The sequence below is a fragment of the Natator depressus genome, chromosome 1 (genome assembly GCF_965152275.1).
Source record: "Natator depressus isolate rNatDep1 chromosome 1, rNatDep2.hap1, whole genome shotgun sequence".
In the NCBI taxonomy this organism is placed as follows: Eukaryota; Metazoa; Chordata; order Testudines; family Cheloniidae; genus Natator; species Natator depressus.
In genome coordinates, this window is record NC_134234.1 from 232447674 (window position 1) to 232463280 (window position 15607).

The window sequence follows — 15607 nt, forward strand, 5'->3', positions numbered from 1 at the left end:
CTCGTTACAGTGTGTATGGTAACACCCATTGTTTCATGTTCTCTATGTATATAAATCTCCCCATTGTATTTTCCACTGAATGCATCCGATGAAGTGAGCTGTAGTTCACGAAAGCTTATGCTCAAATAAATTTGTTAGTCTCCAAGGTACCACAAGTCCTCCTTTTCTTTTTTCAAAAATGAGAAACTGGGTGTTTTCCACAAAACAGACAGTTGTTTCAGGGACTGGAGAGTGGGAAAGGTGATAGGGTGTTGGCTAGTAACAGACTATAAAAGAGCCACTGGGCCAGATCCTCAGCTAGAATAAATCAGCTGATACATATGAGCCCATTGTCTTTAATACCTGCAGCAGGTTCTCGAGGAAAATTGCTACTATACATCATGTTGGTATGGCAACTAATGTCATTCAAAGGACACAATGGAAAGCACATTGCATAAAGCACTTAGAAGCATCGATTTTTTCAGGCACAAAGTGCATTGATCAAAAATCTCTAACAATTTAATAGAATGTTTCTGGCTATCAGGCATGTTGGAAACCACTTTCAAGCCAAGAATCAAACGGTACTATATAATGCCCATCCTAAAAGGAAGACTGAGGGCAAGGGCAACAAAGATAACACCTTAATCAGAGTATGCAGATGGAATGAATCTACTGTGAAACACACATCATCATCATGCTTTTGCTGATCTTGTTTTAGGGTTCGTTGTCAACCGCTTTTATGATATTGCTGCCGTTAGTGTACCAGAACACGTACTGGGCATGCCATCAGCTGTGATGGCGCCAACGTGAGCCACATTTTTATATTTGATTGGTATGCAGTGGAGTTTAAATGACTGCATCTCTTTATGTGAGATACAATGAGGTGCAGCAAACAAATAATCAGAACACAGTTCTGGAGGCAAATCTAGGAGATTATGGCAGAACTCCTGCAGTAGGATTTATTTTTAATAATTAGTCTTATATTTATGCAGCGGCAAGTGTCCTCTTGCATCCTCAGGTACTTTAAATGAAGAGTCCAGATAAATGCTTGAATTTTTCTTCCCCGACTCCCCCTACATATTCGAGCAGGGAGCAGAGGGAAGCCAGCCCTTTCCCAATGCAGTCGCTAATACGCTAAAACTAGGGGCAGTCAGTACCCTGCAGTGCTTAGCATGAAACCTCTGGGTCACTGTCCAGGCCTTCCCAGAAGATTCTTGAGTTTTGGGGGGCAGTGGTTCAACTTGCTGGCCCATTCCTGATGACATAAGATGTGTGGTGCCATTATCCAGAGCCCAGAAAACTCAGGGTGGGCATCTGGCCCTGGATGCAGTGCGGTAGGTGCCCTGAATACAGGCAGTGCTAAACAGGCAACATAGGTGTTCTCTAATTCTAACTGGAAAAGATTAAGATCAGGACTCCCTCAGAACTCAAACTTCCGAGGGAATACTAGGGGGTTGCTTTGCAAACCAAGCTCCGGTGTTCTGTTCTTGAATGCCATCATGAACTTTGAACCTGGCATAGTTCATGCAAAAACAGAAAGCGTATTCCTCAAACTTTCTTTAAAAATAAAAAGTAATTTCACCCAGCACTGAAATGCAATCAACTCCAGGCTCAAATACAACCACACTACAGAATAATTTAGGACAGAAAGTAAAGCTAGTCATTTCTGCTTTGGACACACATTTACCTGTTCATAAAATTCATTAACAATGCCCTCTGTCCACTGCAGATGCAAGTCTTTGCATTTGGCAGGCCCATTGACGTCAGCTAGTTTGATGCACATTTGGCAAACCAGCAAGCGGTCATTTTCATTAGTCCAGTCAATTGCAACATCATCGTTCACCTGGAAGATACAAAAGGGAGTAAAACCATTACAAGAGCCCATGGTAAGAGGAAAATCTTGTCCTGTGATGTGCTAAAACATGCTCAGCTACTGAATGCAAACTACAAACCCAAGTAGATGGGTTTGCCCTGATTTGTAATTTAGGAGTGTAGATCAAGCATGAAAAAGAAGAATAAGTGCCAATAATTAAGTTTTGCAATAGATAATTAGGAATCATATAATTATTTAGCAATTAATACTCTGGCTCTAAAGCATTACTAGCAGAAGACAGACCTACAAAATTTTCTAAGAAACGATGGCCTTATCTATACACAAGGTTGCACCAATTTAACTAGAGGTGTGTTCTAAAACCAATTTTAGTTAAACTGATGCAAGCTTGTGTGTAGACAGACAAGGCCTACGTTTCTTTTGTATTTGGGCTAAATGTGTTTGAAAGAGTTCCCCCACAAAAAACAACAACAGCCGCATCAGCTGACACATATTATTCTGCCCCTTTTAAAACAAAAGGGTTCGCTTGTGATCTAAAGTGACCACAGCTATAATTTAAATAATGAAGCAGCTTTAGCCTCTCAATACAAGATCAAATAGGCCGCGGTAAGGCACAGGGAAATCAAGGGCTTCACATTTCTACCAGAGTGGTTTCTCTCTCCAGTATTTTAATGATGTGACTATGTATCCTACCTCCACTCTGCCAATGATATCAGCCTTCATTGCCCATTAGTTCAATTTTCCCTAAAGCACCTTCACCCTTTCTCCTACACCACCTTTATGCATGAGAGAAGCTCCCCATTAATATCTGTGTCTTTGTCTTCATTCAAATCTCTCCTTAGAACTCACCTGTCTCAATGTCTACAAAACAGGTGACAATGGAAGCTGGTATGCTAAGACCACTCCTTATGACATCATAAATGATTTCCTCAGTGTTACCCGGTCTTCCCCCTACTTGTTTGTTATATCCACTTATTGTCCATTGCACATGTTACACTGCAAGCTTTTTGGGGCAGGGACTGTTACATGTATTTATGCTGCCTGCAGCCCAGCATAAATAGGACCTGATCTCTGACTGGGGCCTGTAGGCACTTCTGCAATATAAATGAGTGATTAAATCACTAAGAATCATAGATAATTTCCTTTAAGGCAGAGACATATTTAGCAAAGAAAGCTTTATTTGGTTAATATTTTCAGCTATTCCTCCCACTTTTTTTTATTGTGTAACCACTCACACTATCCAAGGACCCAACATAGGGGGACAGCTGCCAACTGACCTTACAAATCTATAGTCAGTCAACAGGACATGCCACATCAAGTCATGCATCTGATTTCCTCTTCTGAGAGAGAGCAAATAACACCTTCACATGTGACATGTTTAATGTTGAGCACCTCCAAGTTATGTCTGGCAGTCATGTTTTGTTGCTGGATCTAGAGCTATAATACCTCTGGCTTTAACTCATCCATTTTCTCTGGCTATTTAACCTCACAAAAATGAAAATTTAGGACAAAGTTATTAAATCCAGGTGTCTAAATTAAGGCACCAAAATCAGTGATCTAGGCATCAAATTCAGTCACCACTGACATTTAAGGGGAGTCCTTCCATTGACTGCAGTGGGCTTTGGATTGGGCCCTATCTGACCTGTTTTGCAGAGATGCTGAGAACCCACCGATCTGTCTGATTTTAGTGGGGGTTGAGAGTTCTCAGCACCTCTGAAAAATCAGTTCACTTATGTAGGTACCTTACTATGGATTTAGCTGCCTAACTGAAATGTTTGGACTAGCTTGTTAACACAGTGCATAAGATGCTTATTTTCAGCCATTTAAAGCTATAAAAGAGAGAGAATGATTACGGAGAAATGGAAAACAAAACTGATCACACGTTCATAGGTTCCAAGCTTTCTGCATGTGTGGTTCCTTCATCAGTGTATCCACAGAGAGAGAGGCAATGCCACGTTGCTGAGTGATGCAGCTTAATATCCAGTTAAACTAATTAATTTCTGGTAATTTTCAATACCTTAGATAGCTAAATGAATATTATGAAAAATGGTTCAGAACATGTTTTTAGGAATACCTGTTACTGTTTCAGTATCACTATTCACTGAACGGAGATGTGTTTCGCTATCTGTGGGGCTGCCTTTTTAGTGATCTTTCCCAGCCGGTAACCCATATGATGTGCAGAAGAGCAAGAAGAATCCTCTTTCCCTTTAGAAAGCACTGCAAATTAGAATTTCTTATTACCTTGGCATTGAATCTGGCTACAAAATCGAAGTGTTTCTTCAGGTCAGTGGCCAAAATGGCCTCAATTACCAGGAAGCGGAAATGCTTGAATTCCACGTGATCAAGGTTGACTAAGAAGTTATATTCTGGCCTGGACATGAAAAGATTCCACGCAGCAGCTGCGTGATGATTCTCCAAAACAGAGCGGTCGTTATACAGCACGGCCTGTGGAAACAATACACTGATTTAAGAATTAAGAATCCTCCTAGTGTCTGAAACAGAAAAACAGGAAATAAGAACGACTATTGGAATAATGAAATGACTTCTGATGATGGGAGAAATGAGGGAAAGGATCAGGTCTTTAAAAAAAATTTTGCAGAGATTTTAAGGAGTGTTAATTTCTGACAGCAGTAGCAGCAGCTGAATATCTGTTTCCTAGTGGTGATTAAGACTGATTTGGAAGATCCTGCTCTTACACTCCAGACAATCTCCCATTTCTGGTTAATCAGTGCTGTGATGAGTTAATCTGGTGTTTTATATTAGCCATTAATGCATTGGCAGAGAGCAGATAAATTCACCATATGGTAGTGAAAAGCAATGAAAAGCTGTGCTCAGAAGTCTTTGGAGGCTTACCAATTATGTAGGCTTCAAAAATGTGGCCCAAGACTTACCTGAGGTGCGCTGGTTGCAACCAAAAAGGCATTGGTCCTTCCTGGATGATCATAATCATGCATGGCTGCAGCGACGTAAAGCGCCATCAATTCTAGGGCAGGGATGCTGCCAGCGAGGCAACCGTAACTCTCATCTGCAGGTGTGTATGTCTTCGAAAACACATATCCCATATGGCCATGAGTGATTCCACTATCAGAATCTGAGCAGAAATAGAGTCCCTTACTGAGTTTTAATTACTTACTGAAAATATAGACCATGAGCAAAATTGTGGGCCTGTGTGTTACAAAAACCCCCCCAAAACATTTGACCAAAACCAATCATCTCAGGTCGGGTCTCATAACCTAATGCAGAAATACTGAACTTGATGATTTCTGGTATTTTGTGTATGTTCCAGCAACTCAAAAACGACTGTTACCCTAACTAGAATTGGCACAATGGTATGTTTTATTTTTTTATAATTCTGATGGATAATATCAATGTTTATTTTTAAGCTTTTTTTCCAATTTTTATTTAAATTTTCTCAGTTGTGCAAAATTCTGGGTTTTAGGCATTTTCCTCCTCTTTCTATGTATGTAAATTTTGCAGGACATAATGGGGGAGTCAGACAATAATTATTTAGTGACAGTAGATCTTTGGATTCAAAAAGTTAAAGCGGTATAAAACTGTTAAACACAAACTGTCAACATCACATGTCAAAATATACAAAGTACATATCCTTAAATCAAACTCTCAATTTCTCAAGCAGCATTTTTCTTACTTTGCCGAGCTGTAATTTTGATTAATATCAATGAAAATATTTTTTGGTTAGTTTGCGTGTGTATGGTGAAATCAACGTTCACCAACATTTACCAGTAAAAATCAAACCTTCCAAGCCTAATTGTAACACTGTAAATTTATGTGCTATTAAATTAATTAATTAATTAATTCTGAGGCATTAATCAATGAACAGCCCAGCATTTCTTAGCTAACCCATGTTTACATTGCATGGCTCTCTGTTTCCCTCCAATGGCTGGACCACATAGAAGTTTAGAGTCATTTATAGTCTTTGAGCTAATAGATTTGAGTCTTTAAGCTCAAGCAGTGGAGGTGCGTGCTTTGAGACTCAGAGGCTGTGGGTCCAAACTCTGCTGCTGCTAACCTACCCAGAAGTCTTCTTCTGAGACTTCTAGAACAGATCACTTTCATAGGCAGATACTGGACTAGCCAGACATCTGGCCTATTCTGCTATGGTGATTCTTTTGAGTGAATGTCTTTCAAAAATGTTTTTGGTAAGACATCTTTCTACCCAAAAGATCCCAAGTGTTTATTAAACAATACACACTAGCTCCGCTAACTTGCAGACATCACTTAAGTGGCTTGTAGAAAGAAAGGGCTTAAAAAGAACATGAAAAAGTAAGAGGGTTCTACAAAGCTTACAAAAGATTTGAATTCACATATTTTTAAGTGTAAAATACTGTGCTTCTATAGTATAGTTAGGACCCTACCAAATTCATGGTGGTTCATTTTGGTATATTTCACAGTCAAAGGATTTTAAATGTCATAGATTCAGATATTGAAATCTGAAATTTCACAGTGTTGTAACCATAGGTGTCCTGACCCAAAAGGCGGTCATGGGGGGATTGCAAGGCTATTGTAGGGGAGTCACAGTATTGCCACCCTTCTTTCTGCGCTGCTGGTGGCAGCAGTGCTGCCTTCAGACTTAGGTTTTCAGCCAGCAGCCATGGAGCTTTCCGCAGCTGGGGAGATTCCCGGAGGTGGGTCTGATTCAGTCCCAGGAGTGGCCTGTGCAGGGGAAAAGAAAGTGCCGTCCCTCATCAGCCCAGCCTAGTAGCTGGAGCGTTCCCAACCCCACCGCTGCTCGACCCCGACTCCAGGCCGAATGCTCAGAGATTCAAGGGGTCTTGGCAGCAGTTGCTGCTGCTCTCCATCTGCCCAGCTCTGAAGGTAGTGCAGAAGTAAGGGTGGCAATACTCTGAGACGCCTACAAAAGCCAGATTTCACAAGGGAGACCAGATTTCACAGTCTGTGAGGCGTTTCTCACAGCCATGAATTTGGTAGGGCCCTAAGTATAGTTGATGGAAACCTATTGGAAAGAATTGGTCGACCACAGTTGTAACACACAAATAAATATTCTAGGACACATTAAATATCTAATATATATTGCTGAAATTGTTTGAAAGTCCTTCCTATGCAGCCTCCTCATTTGGTGATTTTTCTCTAGCAAATGAAATGTATAGTATTCCGCAACCCATGTCTTAAAAGAACAGTGTATTAAAAAGAATACCTGAATCACTTGCTGACCCATGGTCATTAATCACTGTTGGGAGTCCTGGGATAGGCTGAGTAGTAAGGTACCAAACAGCATGTAGAACATCAGTCGCATGAATTCTGTTGTGATCTATGATACAAATCAAGGCAATCGATGACACTATTATTAAATATGCAGATTCTTTCTATCAGAGGGCACACAGCACCATCTACTGGATACAATGGGGAACTTCTAGGGAGTTTTAGTTCAAGGAACAGCAAAAAAACAACAGCCATTACAAGATATGAGGACTCCGGCTTATTTTACAATTCTGTAAGTTTTCAGCTTTCCTTTTACTACTAGGTTGCTACTGGAGGGGGAGCTTTTATACACCAGACATGAAGAGGGGAAGCCATGGGGAAGCACTACTCCCCAGGGCTGGTGCAAGGAGGTTTCACGCCCTAGGCGAAACTTCCACCTTGCACCGCCCCCCCCCCCCCCACCGCGGCAGCTCCCCGCCGCCCCCGGCCCAGGGAGCCCCCCGGGGCAGCTCCCCACCGCCCCCTCCTTCCTTCCATCCCCTCGGCCTGGGCAGCCCCCCCTGCAGCAGCTCGCTCCCTCCCTCCCCTTGGCCAGGGGAGCCGCGTGCAGCTGTTTGGCGCGCAAGTCTGGGAGGGACAGAAGCAGAGCGGGGTGGTGATCAGGAGAGGAGGCGGAGCAGAGGTGAGCTCGGGCGGGGAGCGGTTCCCCTGTGCGCTGCCCCCCCCACCCCCTGTTACTTGCTGCAGGCGACCCTCCCTGCACCCCCCTGCCCGAGCTTACCTCTGCTCCACCGCCGCCCCCAACCACTTGGCGCCCTAGGCGACCGCCTAGTTCGCCTAGTGGTTGCACCGGCCCTGCTACTCCCCCACACGAGAGAGAAGAGAGGGAGCTTTTAGCATAGGAGTTGAGAGCCGTGCTCCCTTCTACTTCCCTGGCCTTTTGTTATGCAAGTATCATCTGGTCAATAAAAAGGGTAAAATACTGGCTCCTCTAAAATCAATGGAAAGACTCCCATTCATGTCACTGTGGCCAGGACTTCTCTCAGTTTCTAACAATAAGAGCTTGTCTTCACTGCAACGATTAGCTTGAGTTATTCCACTAGCCTATCTTGAGTGAGAGCAGCAACATCTGGAAACAACACTCAGGCTATACAGTGATTGGATTAGCATCTGACCAGCTGTGTTAACTCAAGTTGTTGCATGTAGCTATATCCCCACTGCATCACTAGTTTGAGCATCAGCAGCCCTTGAGCTTCAATACACACACACGCATGCACACACACACACACCCCAACAGGCCAGCTAGCTCAAGTTTAAAGTAACGTACCATTTAAGTTGAGCTAGAGGTGTGTGTGGGGGGGGACGAGGGAGTCAGACTAAGGACAACACTAGAGTTACATCTTGAGCTAACACCACAACAAACACAAGTCCTTATATAGATTTTATTCAGCTCTGGTATCAATCTCCAACAATGCAGCATGTAGATAAAAAGGCCCTTCAAATCCGGGGGAACTTAAATGTTATATTTCTTTGGCAAAGATGATATAATTCTGGGACAGAATCCTAGGAATCTGAAAAATATAGATTATATATTTCTATACAGATATACCCAGTAAATGTACCTCAATAACATCCAGCGTTTTCTATATAATATGTATCTACAGTAAATCGTATATCTATATATGGGTGTATACTTGCTTCTGAATCCATAGCTAGCTAGCATAGAATAGCGGGGATGTCTGCTAAAAGTTATGCCAGGACCACAGGTTTAAAATCACTGTTCTATAGCATCTCTGGTGTGGAAGCATATCACAGGGTGCATATCTCTAACGCAACTCTCCTGAGGGCGGGGGCGGTGTGTGTGCAACCATTCCAACAAACTCCAGATAAGACTGACAATGCCACCAACCAATAACAAACATGGCTAGATAGAACAGTCCCTGATACCTATAAACTCTCGAAATAGGAGCCATCTTACTACCCGAGATTTACACAGAGTTTTCTATGAAGTAAAATTTAAAAAACAAAAGAAAAAGAAAAAGCCCTAAATGTCAAACAGACAGAAATGTGAGGGCAGAGTTCAGGAAGAGCCTCTGCGTAGGAGGCCATTAGCTTAGCAGTGTTGCATGTATTGACAAAACTGTGGAGTACTCTTTTCACACTGCACAAAGTTTTGTGTACATCACACCAAAAGAGGAATACTACTCTTACGTATTTAATCAAGAGGTAGGCAACAAAATGCAGCCCTTGAAAGAAGAAATGGCTGTGGTGACCAGGGAGAGGAAAGAATGTATAAAAATATTTACTGAACATGTCAAAAGTCAATGAGATCTGAGCAAGAAACTCTTATTTGACCTGTAGCTTTACTTACAAGGTATCTCTCTGTATCCACACTCCAAGGCATGAAAGTAATTCATGAACTCCCTCTCTGGAATTTTAAAGGCTTCAAACAGCCCCATGTCTTCAAAAAGCCTGTATGATACCTGAAAAAGGAAAACAACCACTCTGCTAAGTAGACCAAAAAAGACATCATAAAAGCTGATCCTATAAAGTCACCTGGTATATCCCTATTCAATACAGGATTGTTCCCTATGGCATTTTCCCATGTGAATCATCTGGTCTAGTTCATGTGGGGAAGTTACCAGTACTTCTGCTGAGACACAGTTACACAGTCAAACAAACAGGTTGTTCAGAAATTGTTCACCAAAATGTTCCTCTTCTTTGTACTCTCTGATTGTTCTAAGCAACTTTTTTTCTTCTCTGATGGTTACCCTCTTCCAATACTTGTACCTGGTTATATTCCTATCTGGTGACATTTAGCAAGCCTAGATATTATCATCAGATTTAAATGCCCCAAAATGTGCTAGGTGCCTCACAAAAAAACATAACAAAACACAAAGAAGCGGAGATTTACAAAGTACTGATAGGAATTAGCATCTCTGCAAATCTCCCCCATATATCCTGTCCCAAAGAGTATGCAATGACAATTGTTGTGCTCTTTGCCTAATCATTTAAACAGATGAAGGGAGGAGGAAAAGAAGCAGCCAAGGGTGTCAAATAAAAGGGCAGCCTAATAAATGTCACTTTTTTTTTTTTTTAAACCTTGTACGTGAAATGACAGAAGTGAGTTTTCAGGAGGGATATGACTGAAGGGAAGGAATTTTCAGTAGGGAAGACATCCAGAGAGCATTCAAGCATGGAAGAAGGTTACAGAGAATTTTAGAAGAGGAGTCAAGCAGGGTATTCAGGCTGGTAGCAGTGGTGGAGTGAAGAAGTTGATGGGGGAATATAATAGGAGACCAGGTCAGTAATGCAGACAGCAGCTATCACACGATGTAGGGGCATGAAAGCAACAACAAATTTATACACAGTGCAATGGGACCTAATGAAATGACTATGTTAAGTTCTTCCAACTTTCCTTTTGAAATTAGCTGCTCCAGCACTTCATTAATTATTCTCATCATGAGGTGCCCAGAACCAAATACTGTATTCTTTGTGTGGTCTCACCAGAGCTGTATCAAGGGGAGACCACTGTATCCCAGTTCCACCATATACTACACTCTGCATATACAGTCTCAAAATCATACTGGCCTTTGTTTCAACATAGCACAACTGAACCTAAATTAAGCTGCTATCAACTACTGCATCTTTCAGCATATTGTGTGTATGAATTGGGATCCATAATCTATGCTGATGGGTGTAGTGAATCCAAGTTTTAACAAACGGAAACTCTGAATATCTGGCCTTCATAGAGAATTACAATTATTTTAAAGTAACTGATATGAATTTATAATCTGAGCTATCTTCAAGTTTTTTTTACTAGGGATTTCTTATCAAGCAGAATTTCTGTGTGAACTAATTATGAACGATTCTAGCAAAAATGAGAAAGGATGATGCAGTCGAAGGGTGCAGCTGAGAGTGCACAAATGTAGTTTCTGACTCCACATACAAGGGATCTGTCTGTTATCAAGTGTCTGCCACTTGTGCTTCTGGTGCTGGCACCTGTGCACTGACCAGCTGCTACTTGAATGGCATAGGGTGCCAACAGTACCATGTTCAATATTAGTACCCAGAAAGGTGGTGGTAATGCTGGTCAGTGTGGACATGGTGATGCCAATGAAAGCCAAAGCCACAGAAGCTGATAGCAGTACTGCTGTAAAGGACACATCAAAGCTGCTTGAAATAGAGCTTTTCCAGTGCAGAGACCAGTACTTTTAAGTATTGGACTATCCCTCTTAGAACTCAGAGTCCAAACAAGACATAAATATATAGCAGAACCATCAAAAGAGGGATAAAAGTCTTTCTTCAGTTATAGGATATTTAAAAACCTGAGGGCACCAAATATGGAAAAGAGCGCTCCTAGAGAAACTCTTAACCATTTCTGTAGCTCAAGCTCCAATGGCAACCGGAGATTGGTAATAGAAAATCCCTATGCATCTCAGTTCTGGAGGCTAACTGTAGGCAGTAGGAGTGTGGGTGACGTGATGGGCTCAGGGCAAGTGTTAGTGCAAGAGTTCCAGGTGTCTGTCAGGATTAGGCATGTCTGCTCTGAACAGAAAACATGCTTCTTAAAATCTCCGATTGCCACTGGGGACAGGAAGAGAAAGGCGACAAAAGAGATTACTCTTCTCTACATTGCGGAAGGAATGAACCCCTCATTCTCTAACCTGACAACGTAAGAAAGTCACACTAAGAAGCTAGTCTGGTGATAGGTCATTAATTATTCAACCCCCTCTTTACCGATATTGCTCTCTCTCACCTTTCTGTATGTTCTATTGTTCTCTAGTTCTCTACCCTGTCGATTGCTCCCTAGTTTTCTTCTACCTACCCCAGAGCTAATGCCTCCTTACTTTTATTTCCCTCAACATCTTCCTCCTCTGTGATGCAGCCATAAAAAAGAGAATGGAACTGGAAAGGGAGGATGACATTTTACATGCATTCTCTGAGTAAAAATTTCAACAGCACCTAAGTGATTTAGGAACCTGAGCCTATTTTCAAAAGTGACTTATGCACTGAAGCGCCTTAGGCCCATTCGCTTTCACTTTAGAAAATTTTACCCTGTGCATTTAATCCTTAAGGAAACTCAAGTGCTTTACAAAAAAATTGCCAAAATCCCATGAGGCTTACGTATGCAGAAAAGGCCCCAGAGCATCTTAAATATAGAAAGCTGCCCTGGGGTCAGCAGCAACGAAAACTGACACAGGAAGTTTCTCCAGCTCTGTGCGCTCTCCAAAGAAATTACTCAGGACCCGTGTTTGCGCTAAGCTGCGCGGTTGCCCAGGAATGATTCAAGTGCCGTGCACCTGACTAGCAGAGCTGCGCACATCCGACAGCATCTGCTCAGGTGCCCCTCCCCCCACTGCTTTGCAGCCACGTTGCTCCAGCAGCTGCTCCCAGGACCCTCCTGCTGGCTGTGCAGAATGGGGTGTGTGTGAGGGGAGTGCTGATGTCTGGGTGTCCCCCCGATACCCCAACTCCACTGAGCAGGGGAGAGGGGACAGGGCTCAGGACTCGGAGCAGGAGAGAGCTGCTGTGGTCTGAGGTCTGACCGAGCGGTGAGTGAGTGCCTTAAACAGACAGCGCATGGTCTCTCGGAGACTTCCCCAGCAGCCAGCTCACACAATCTCTCTCTCTCTCTCACACACACTCACTCTCTCTCTGTCTCTCCCCTTCCCCCGTGCCCACATATCCAATCTCTGCAGAAATGGGGTACAGGGGAACAAAAGCAAATATAATTCTGGGATGAATTAACAGGAATGTTGTAAGCAAGACACGAGAAGTAATTCTTCCGCTCTACTCTGCTCTGATTAGGCCTCAACTGGAGTATTGTGTCCAGTTCTGGGCACCACATTTCTGGAAGAATGTGGACAAACTAGAGAGAGTTCAGAGAAGAGCAACAAAGATGATGAAAACATGACTTCTTATGTGGGAAGACTGAAAAAATTGGGTTTGTTTAGTCTGGAAAAGAGAAGATGGAGGGGGGACATGATAACAGTTTTCAAGTATGTAAAAGGTTGTTACAAGGAAGAGGAAGAAAATTTGTTTTTCTTAACCTCTGAGGATAGGACAAGAAGCAATGGGCTTAAATTGCAGCAAGGGAGGTTTAGGTTGGACATTAGGAAAAACTTCCTAACTGTCAGGGTGGTTAAACACTGGAATAAATTGCCTAGGGAGGTTGTGGAATCTCCATTATTGGAGATTTTTTAAGAGCAGGTTGGACAAACACCTGTCAGGGATGGTCTAGGTAATCAGTCATGCCACAAGTGCAGGGGACTGGACTAGATGACCTCTCGAGGTCCCTTCCAGTTCTATATCTAGGATTTTTGTTTCTACTGGTGGCGCACATCTGCACATTACCTCGGTGCACATAATTTATTCCACACATGGATGGAAAAAATTAGAGGGAACATTGCTCAGGACAGGCATCTGCAGCTCTCTAAAGAGAAGAGGATTCTGGTTAGGCCAGATGCAGAGCCAGTGGGTCCATGCATTGCATAAATTAGCTGGCAAAACCTTATAAGGGGGAGCAACAGGCTATATTCACTACCTCTACACCTATGCCCCATGGTAGGCTGTGTTGTTCTAGCTCTGTTGGTCCCAAGATATTAGAGGGACACTGTGGGTGAGGTAATATCTTTTATTGGATCAACTTCTGTTGGTGAGAGGCAAGCTTTCAAGCTACACAGAGCTCTTCTTCAGGTCTGGGAATTGTGCTAACTACTTATGCTAAACTATCTGTTCATCCTTGAATTTAACTGTGACACTCTTAGTGCCTTTCCCAGACCTGAAGAAGAGCTCTGTGTAGCTCTCTCACCAATAGAAGTTGGTCCAATAAAAGATATTACCTCATCCACGTGGTCTCTCTATGCCCTATGGTAGCAGCCAGACCTGAGCTGTGCAGGCAGCCTGACCAGCAGGGCCCAGGATTTCCAAACACAGCATGGAACTCAATTTGCCTCTCTTGGATCATGGCTGAGTTGACCCAGCCAGGATTCAAACTTGCAGCTACAAGGAAATGAGGTATTTCAAACCTTAGTCTTAGATCAGTGCGCCATGGAAGGTGAGAGGAACAAAAAACAGGAAAGAAAAGACACTAGTTGCGACTGTCTAGTTCATTGTATCTTATTTCCCTGGAATATACCCCTGTGGGAAAAGAGGAATGGTAGAACATTATTCTGCAGATTTTAATCTTATTGATTCATACAACTGTTAGGCAGGTATTTTTAAGAACTGCATGCCATATAAGAAGGTTATTTTTCCCCCTCTGAATTTCCAGCATTGATTTAGGTCAGAGGGGAAGGTTTCACAATAATTCTGAAGAAGTTGACTGGACTGGCAAGGGGTGGAAGTGAATGGTATCCAGTTCCCAGCAGCTTATTTGGAGAGAAATGGTCTGCTCTTCCAGTCACCAAGAAGGATAAGCAGACAAGCAAGGCATTCAGACACAAGAAAGAATGAAAGAACGAGGAAAAGGGATATCTATTTTCTGGTACTTATAGCTTCTTGGATGTCAGAAAATCTGGATACTTTGGCAAAATAAGTATTGCTGTTTTAGTTGTTATGTACTCTTTATTAACAACTTATTTTTGACTTTTTTCCTCCCATGGCAAATGTTGCCATAACTCAGGAGTATACATCACCTGATGGACAATCACACCCTGGCTTACTAAGCAACACCTTCTCCTTTCTTCCTCTCTTCTGCTTGTGTTTGGGGTAGGTAGCTGAAGGTCAGGTCAGATTCTTGTGGTTCGGCTTAGCGCTATGGATCACACATTATCATAACCATTGGTCCCTACTGCATATGGCTTCCGAGTTAGAAAACAGCTGTATGTGCCATACTACCAATGTGCTCAGCACACTTTTTATTCTTAGGAATAAATAAATTTCAACACATACCCTTTGTTTGGTAAGTAGTGTTACTTCCCTCTCCCCTCCCTGCTGCCTTCCCCCCCCCCCCGTCTATGAAAAACGTAGTGCTTAAATGCATAATTTATAAATCTAATGCTTCTGGCGTCTGTTAAAACTAAAACAAATGCTTCCAGTGAAATGATTTTTAATGGATGTTTCTTTCAAAGAGGGAACTCATTATTCACATGGTGCTCAGTATAACCATCTTCTATGTATTACTTATTACAAGCACATGGATAGTGCCCACCACAACAGTAGCTGTGCATGCTGTGTACAGCTAAATAAATAAGTAAATACATTCCCCTGTATAGGAACCTAGAAGCCTAGGTTCCCATCGACATCAAGACAAAATAAATCAGAGACAAGAAGATATGGGAAACTGAATAAGTACTTATGCAAACATCTGGCCAACCAGGCAGGTGCTACAATGCTTTCTGAAGATAGTTATGTTCAGGGTTTCTGGCAGTAATGAATTCCACAGATTAGAGTCTGCCACTAATAATGCCCTGACTCCAGACCCCCCCAATGTTTCCATTCATGGGTGATTTTTAATTTTCATTCAAAAGCCATCTTATGACGAACAACTTTCCCCATGAAGAGACTTCCCATGCCATTCTTTTTATAGGGCTGTTTAATTTCTTTGTGCAGAAATATACAGATGATGATAATGTGACCAATAGCCCCCAGCCCCAGCTAGCTGTGAAACAC

General features: G+C 42.4%; 1 protein-coding gene across 1 annotated transcript in view; it reads right to left on the minus strand.

The window, feature by feature from the left end:
• Positions 1 to 15607, minus strand: part of PDE3A (phosphodiesterase 3A) — a 360917-nt gene that overhangs the window by 19508 nt on the left and 325802 nt on the right. The window contains exons 10-14 of the mRNA XM_074938035.1: positions 9363 to 9474; positions 6987 to 7100; positions 4702 to 4901; positions 4052 to 4255; positions 1667 to 1822 (exon numbers count right to left, since the gene is read on the minus strand). Coding sequence (XP_074794136.1) covers positions 1667 to 1822; positions 4052 to 4255; positions 4702 to 4901; positions 6987 to 7100; positions 9363 to 9474 — 786 coding nt within the window. The remainder of the gene's footprint in view (positions 1 to 1666; positions 1823 to 4051; positions 4256 to 4701; positions 4902 to 6986; positions 7101 to 9362; positions 9475 to 15607) is intronic.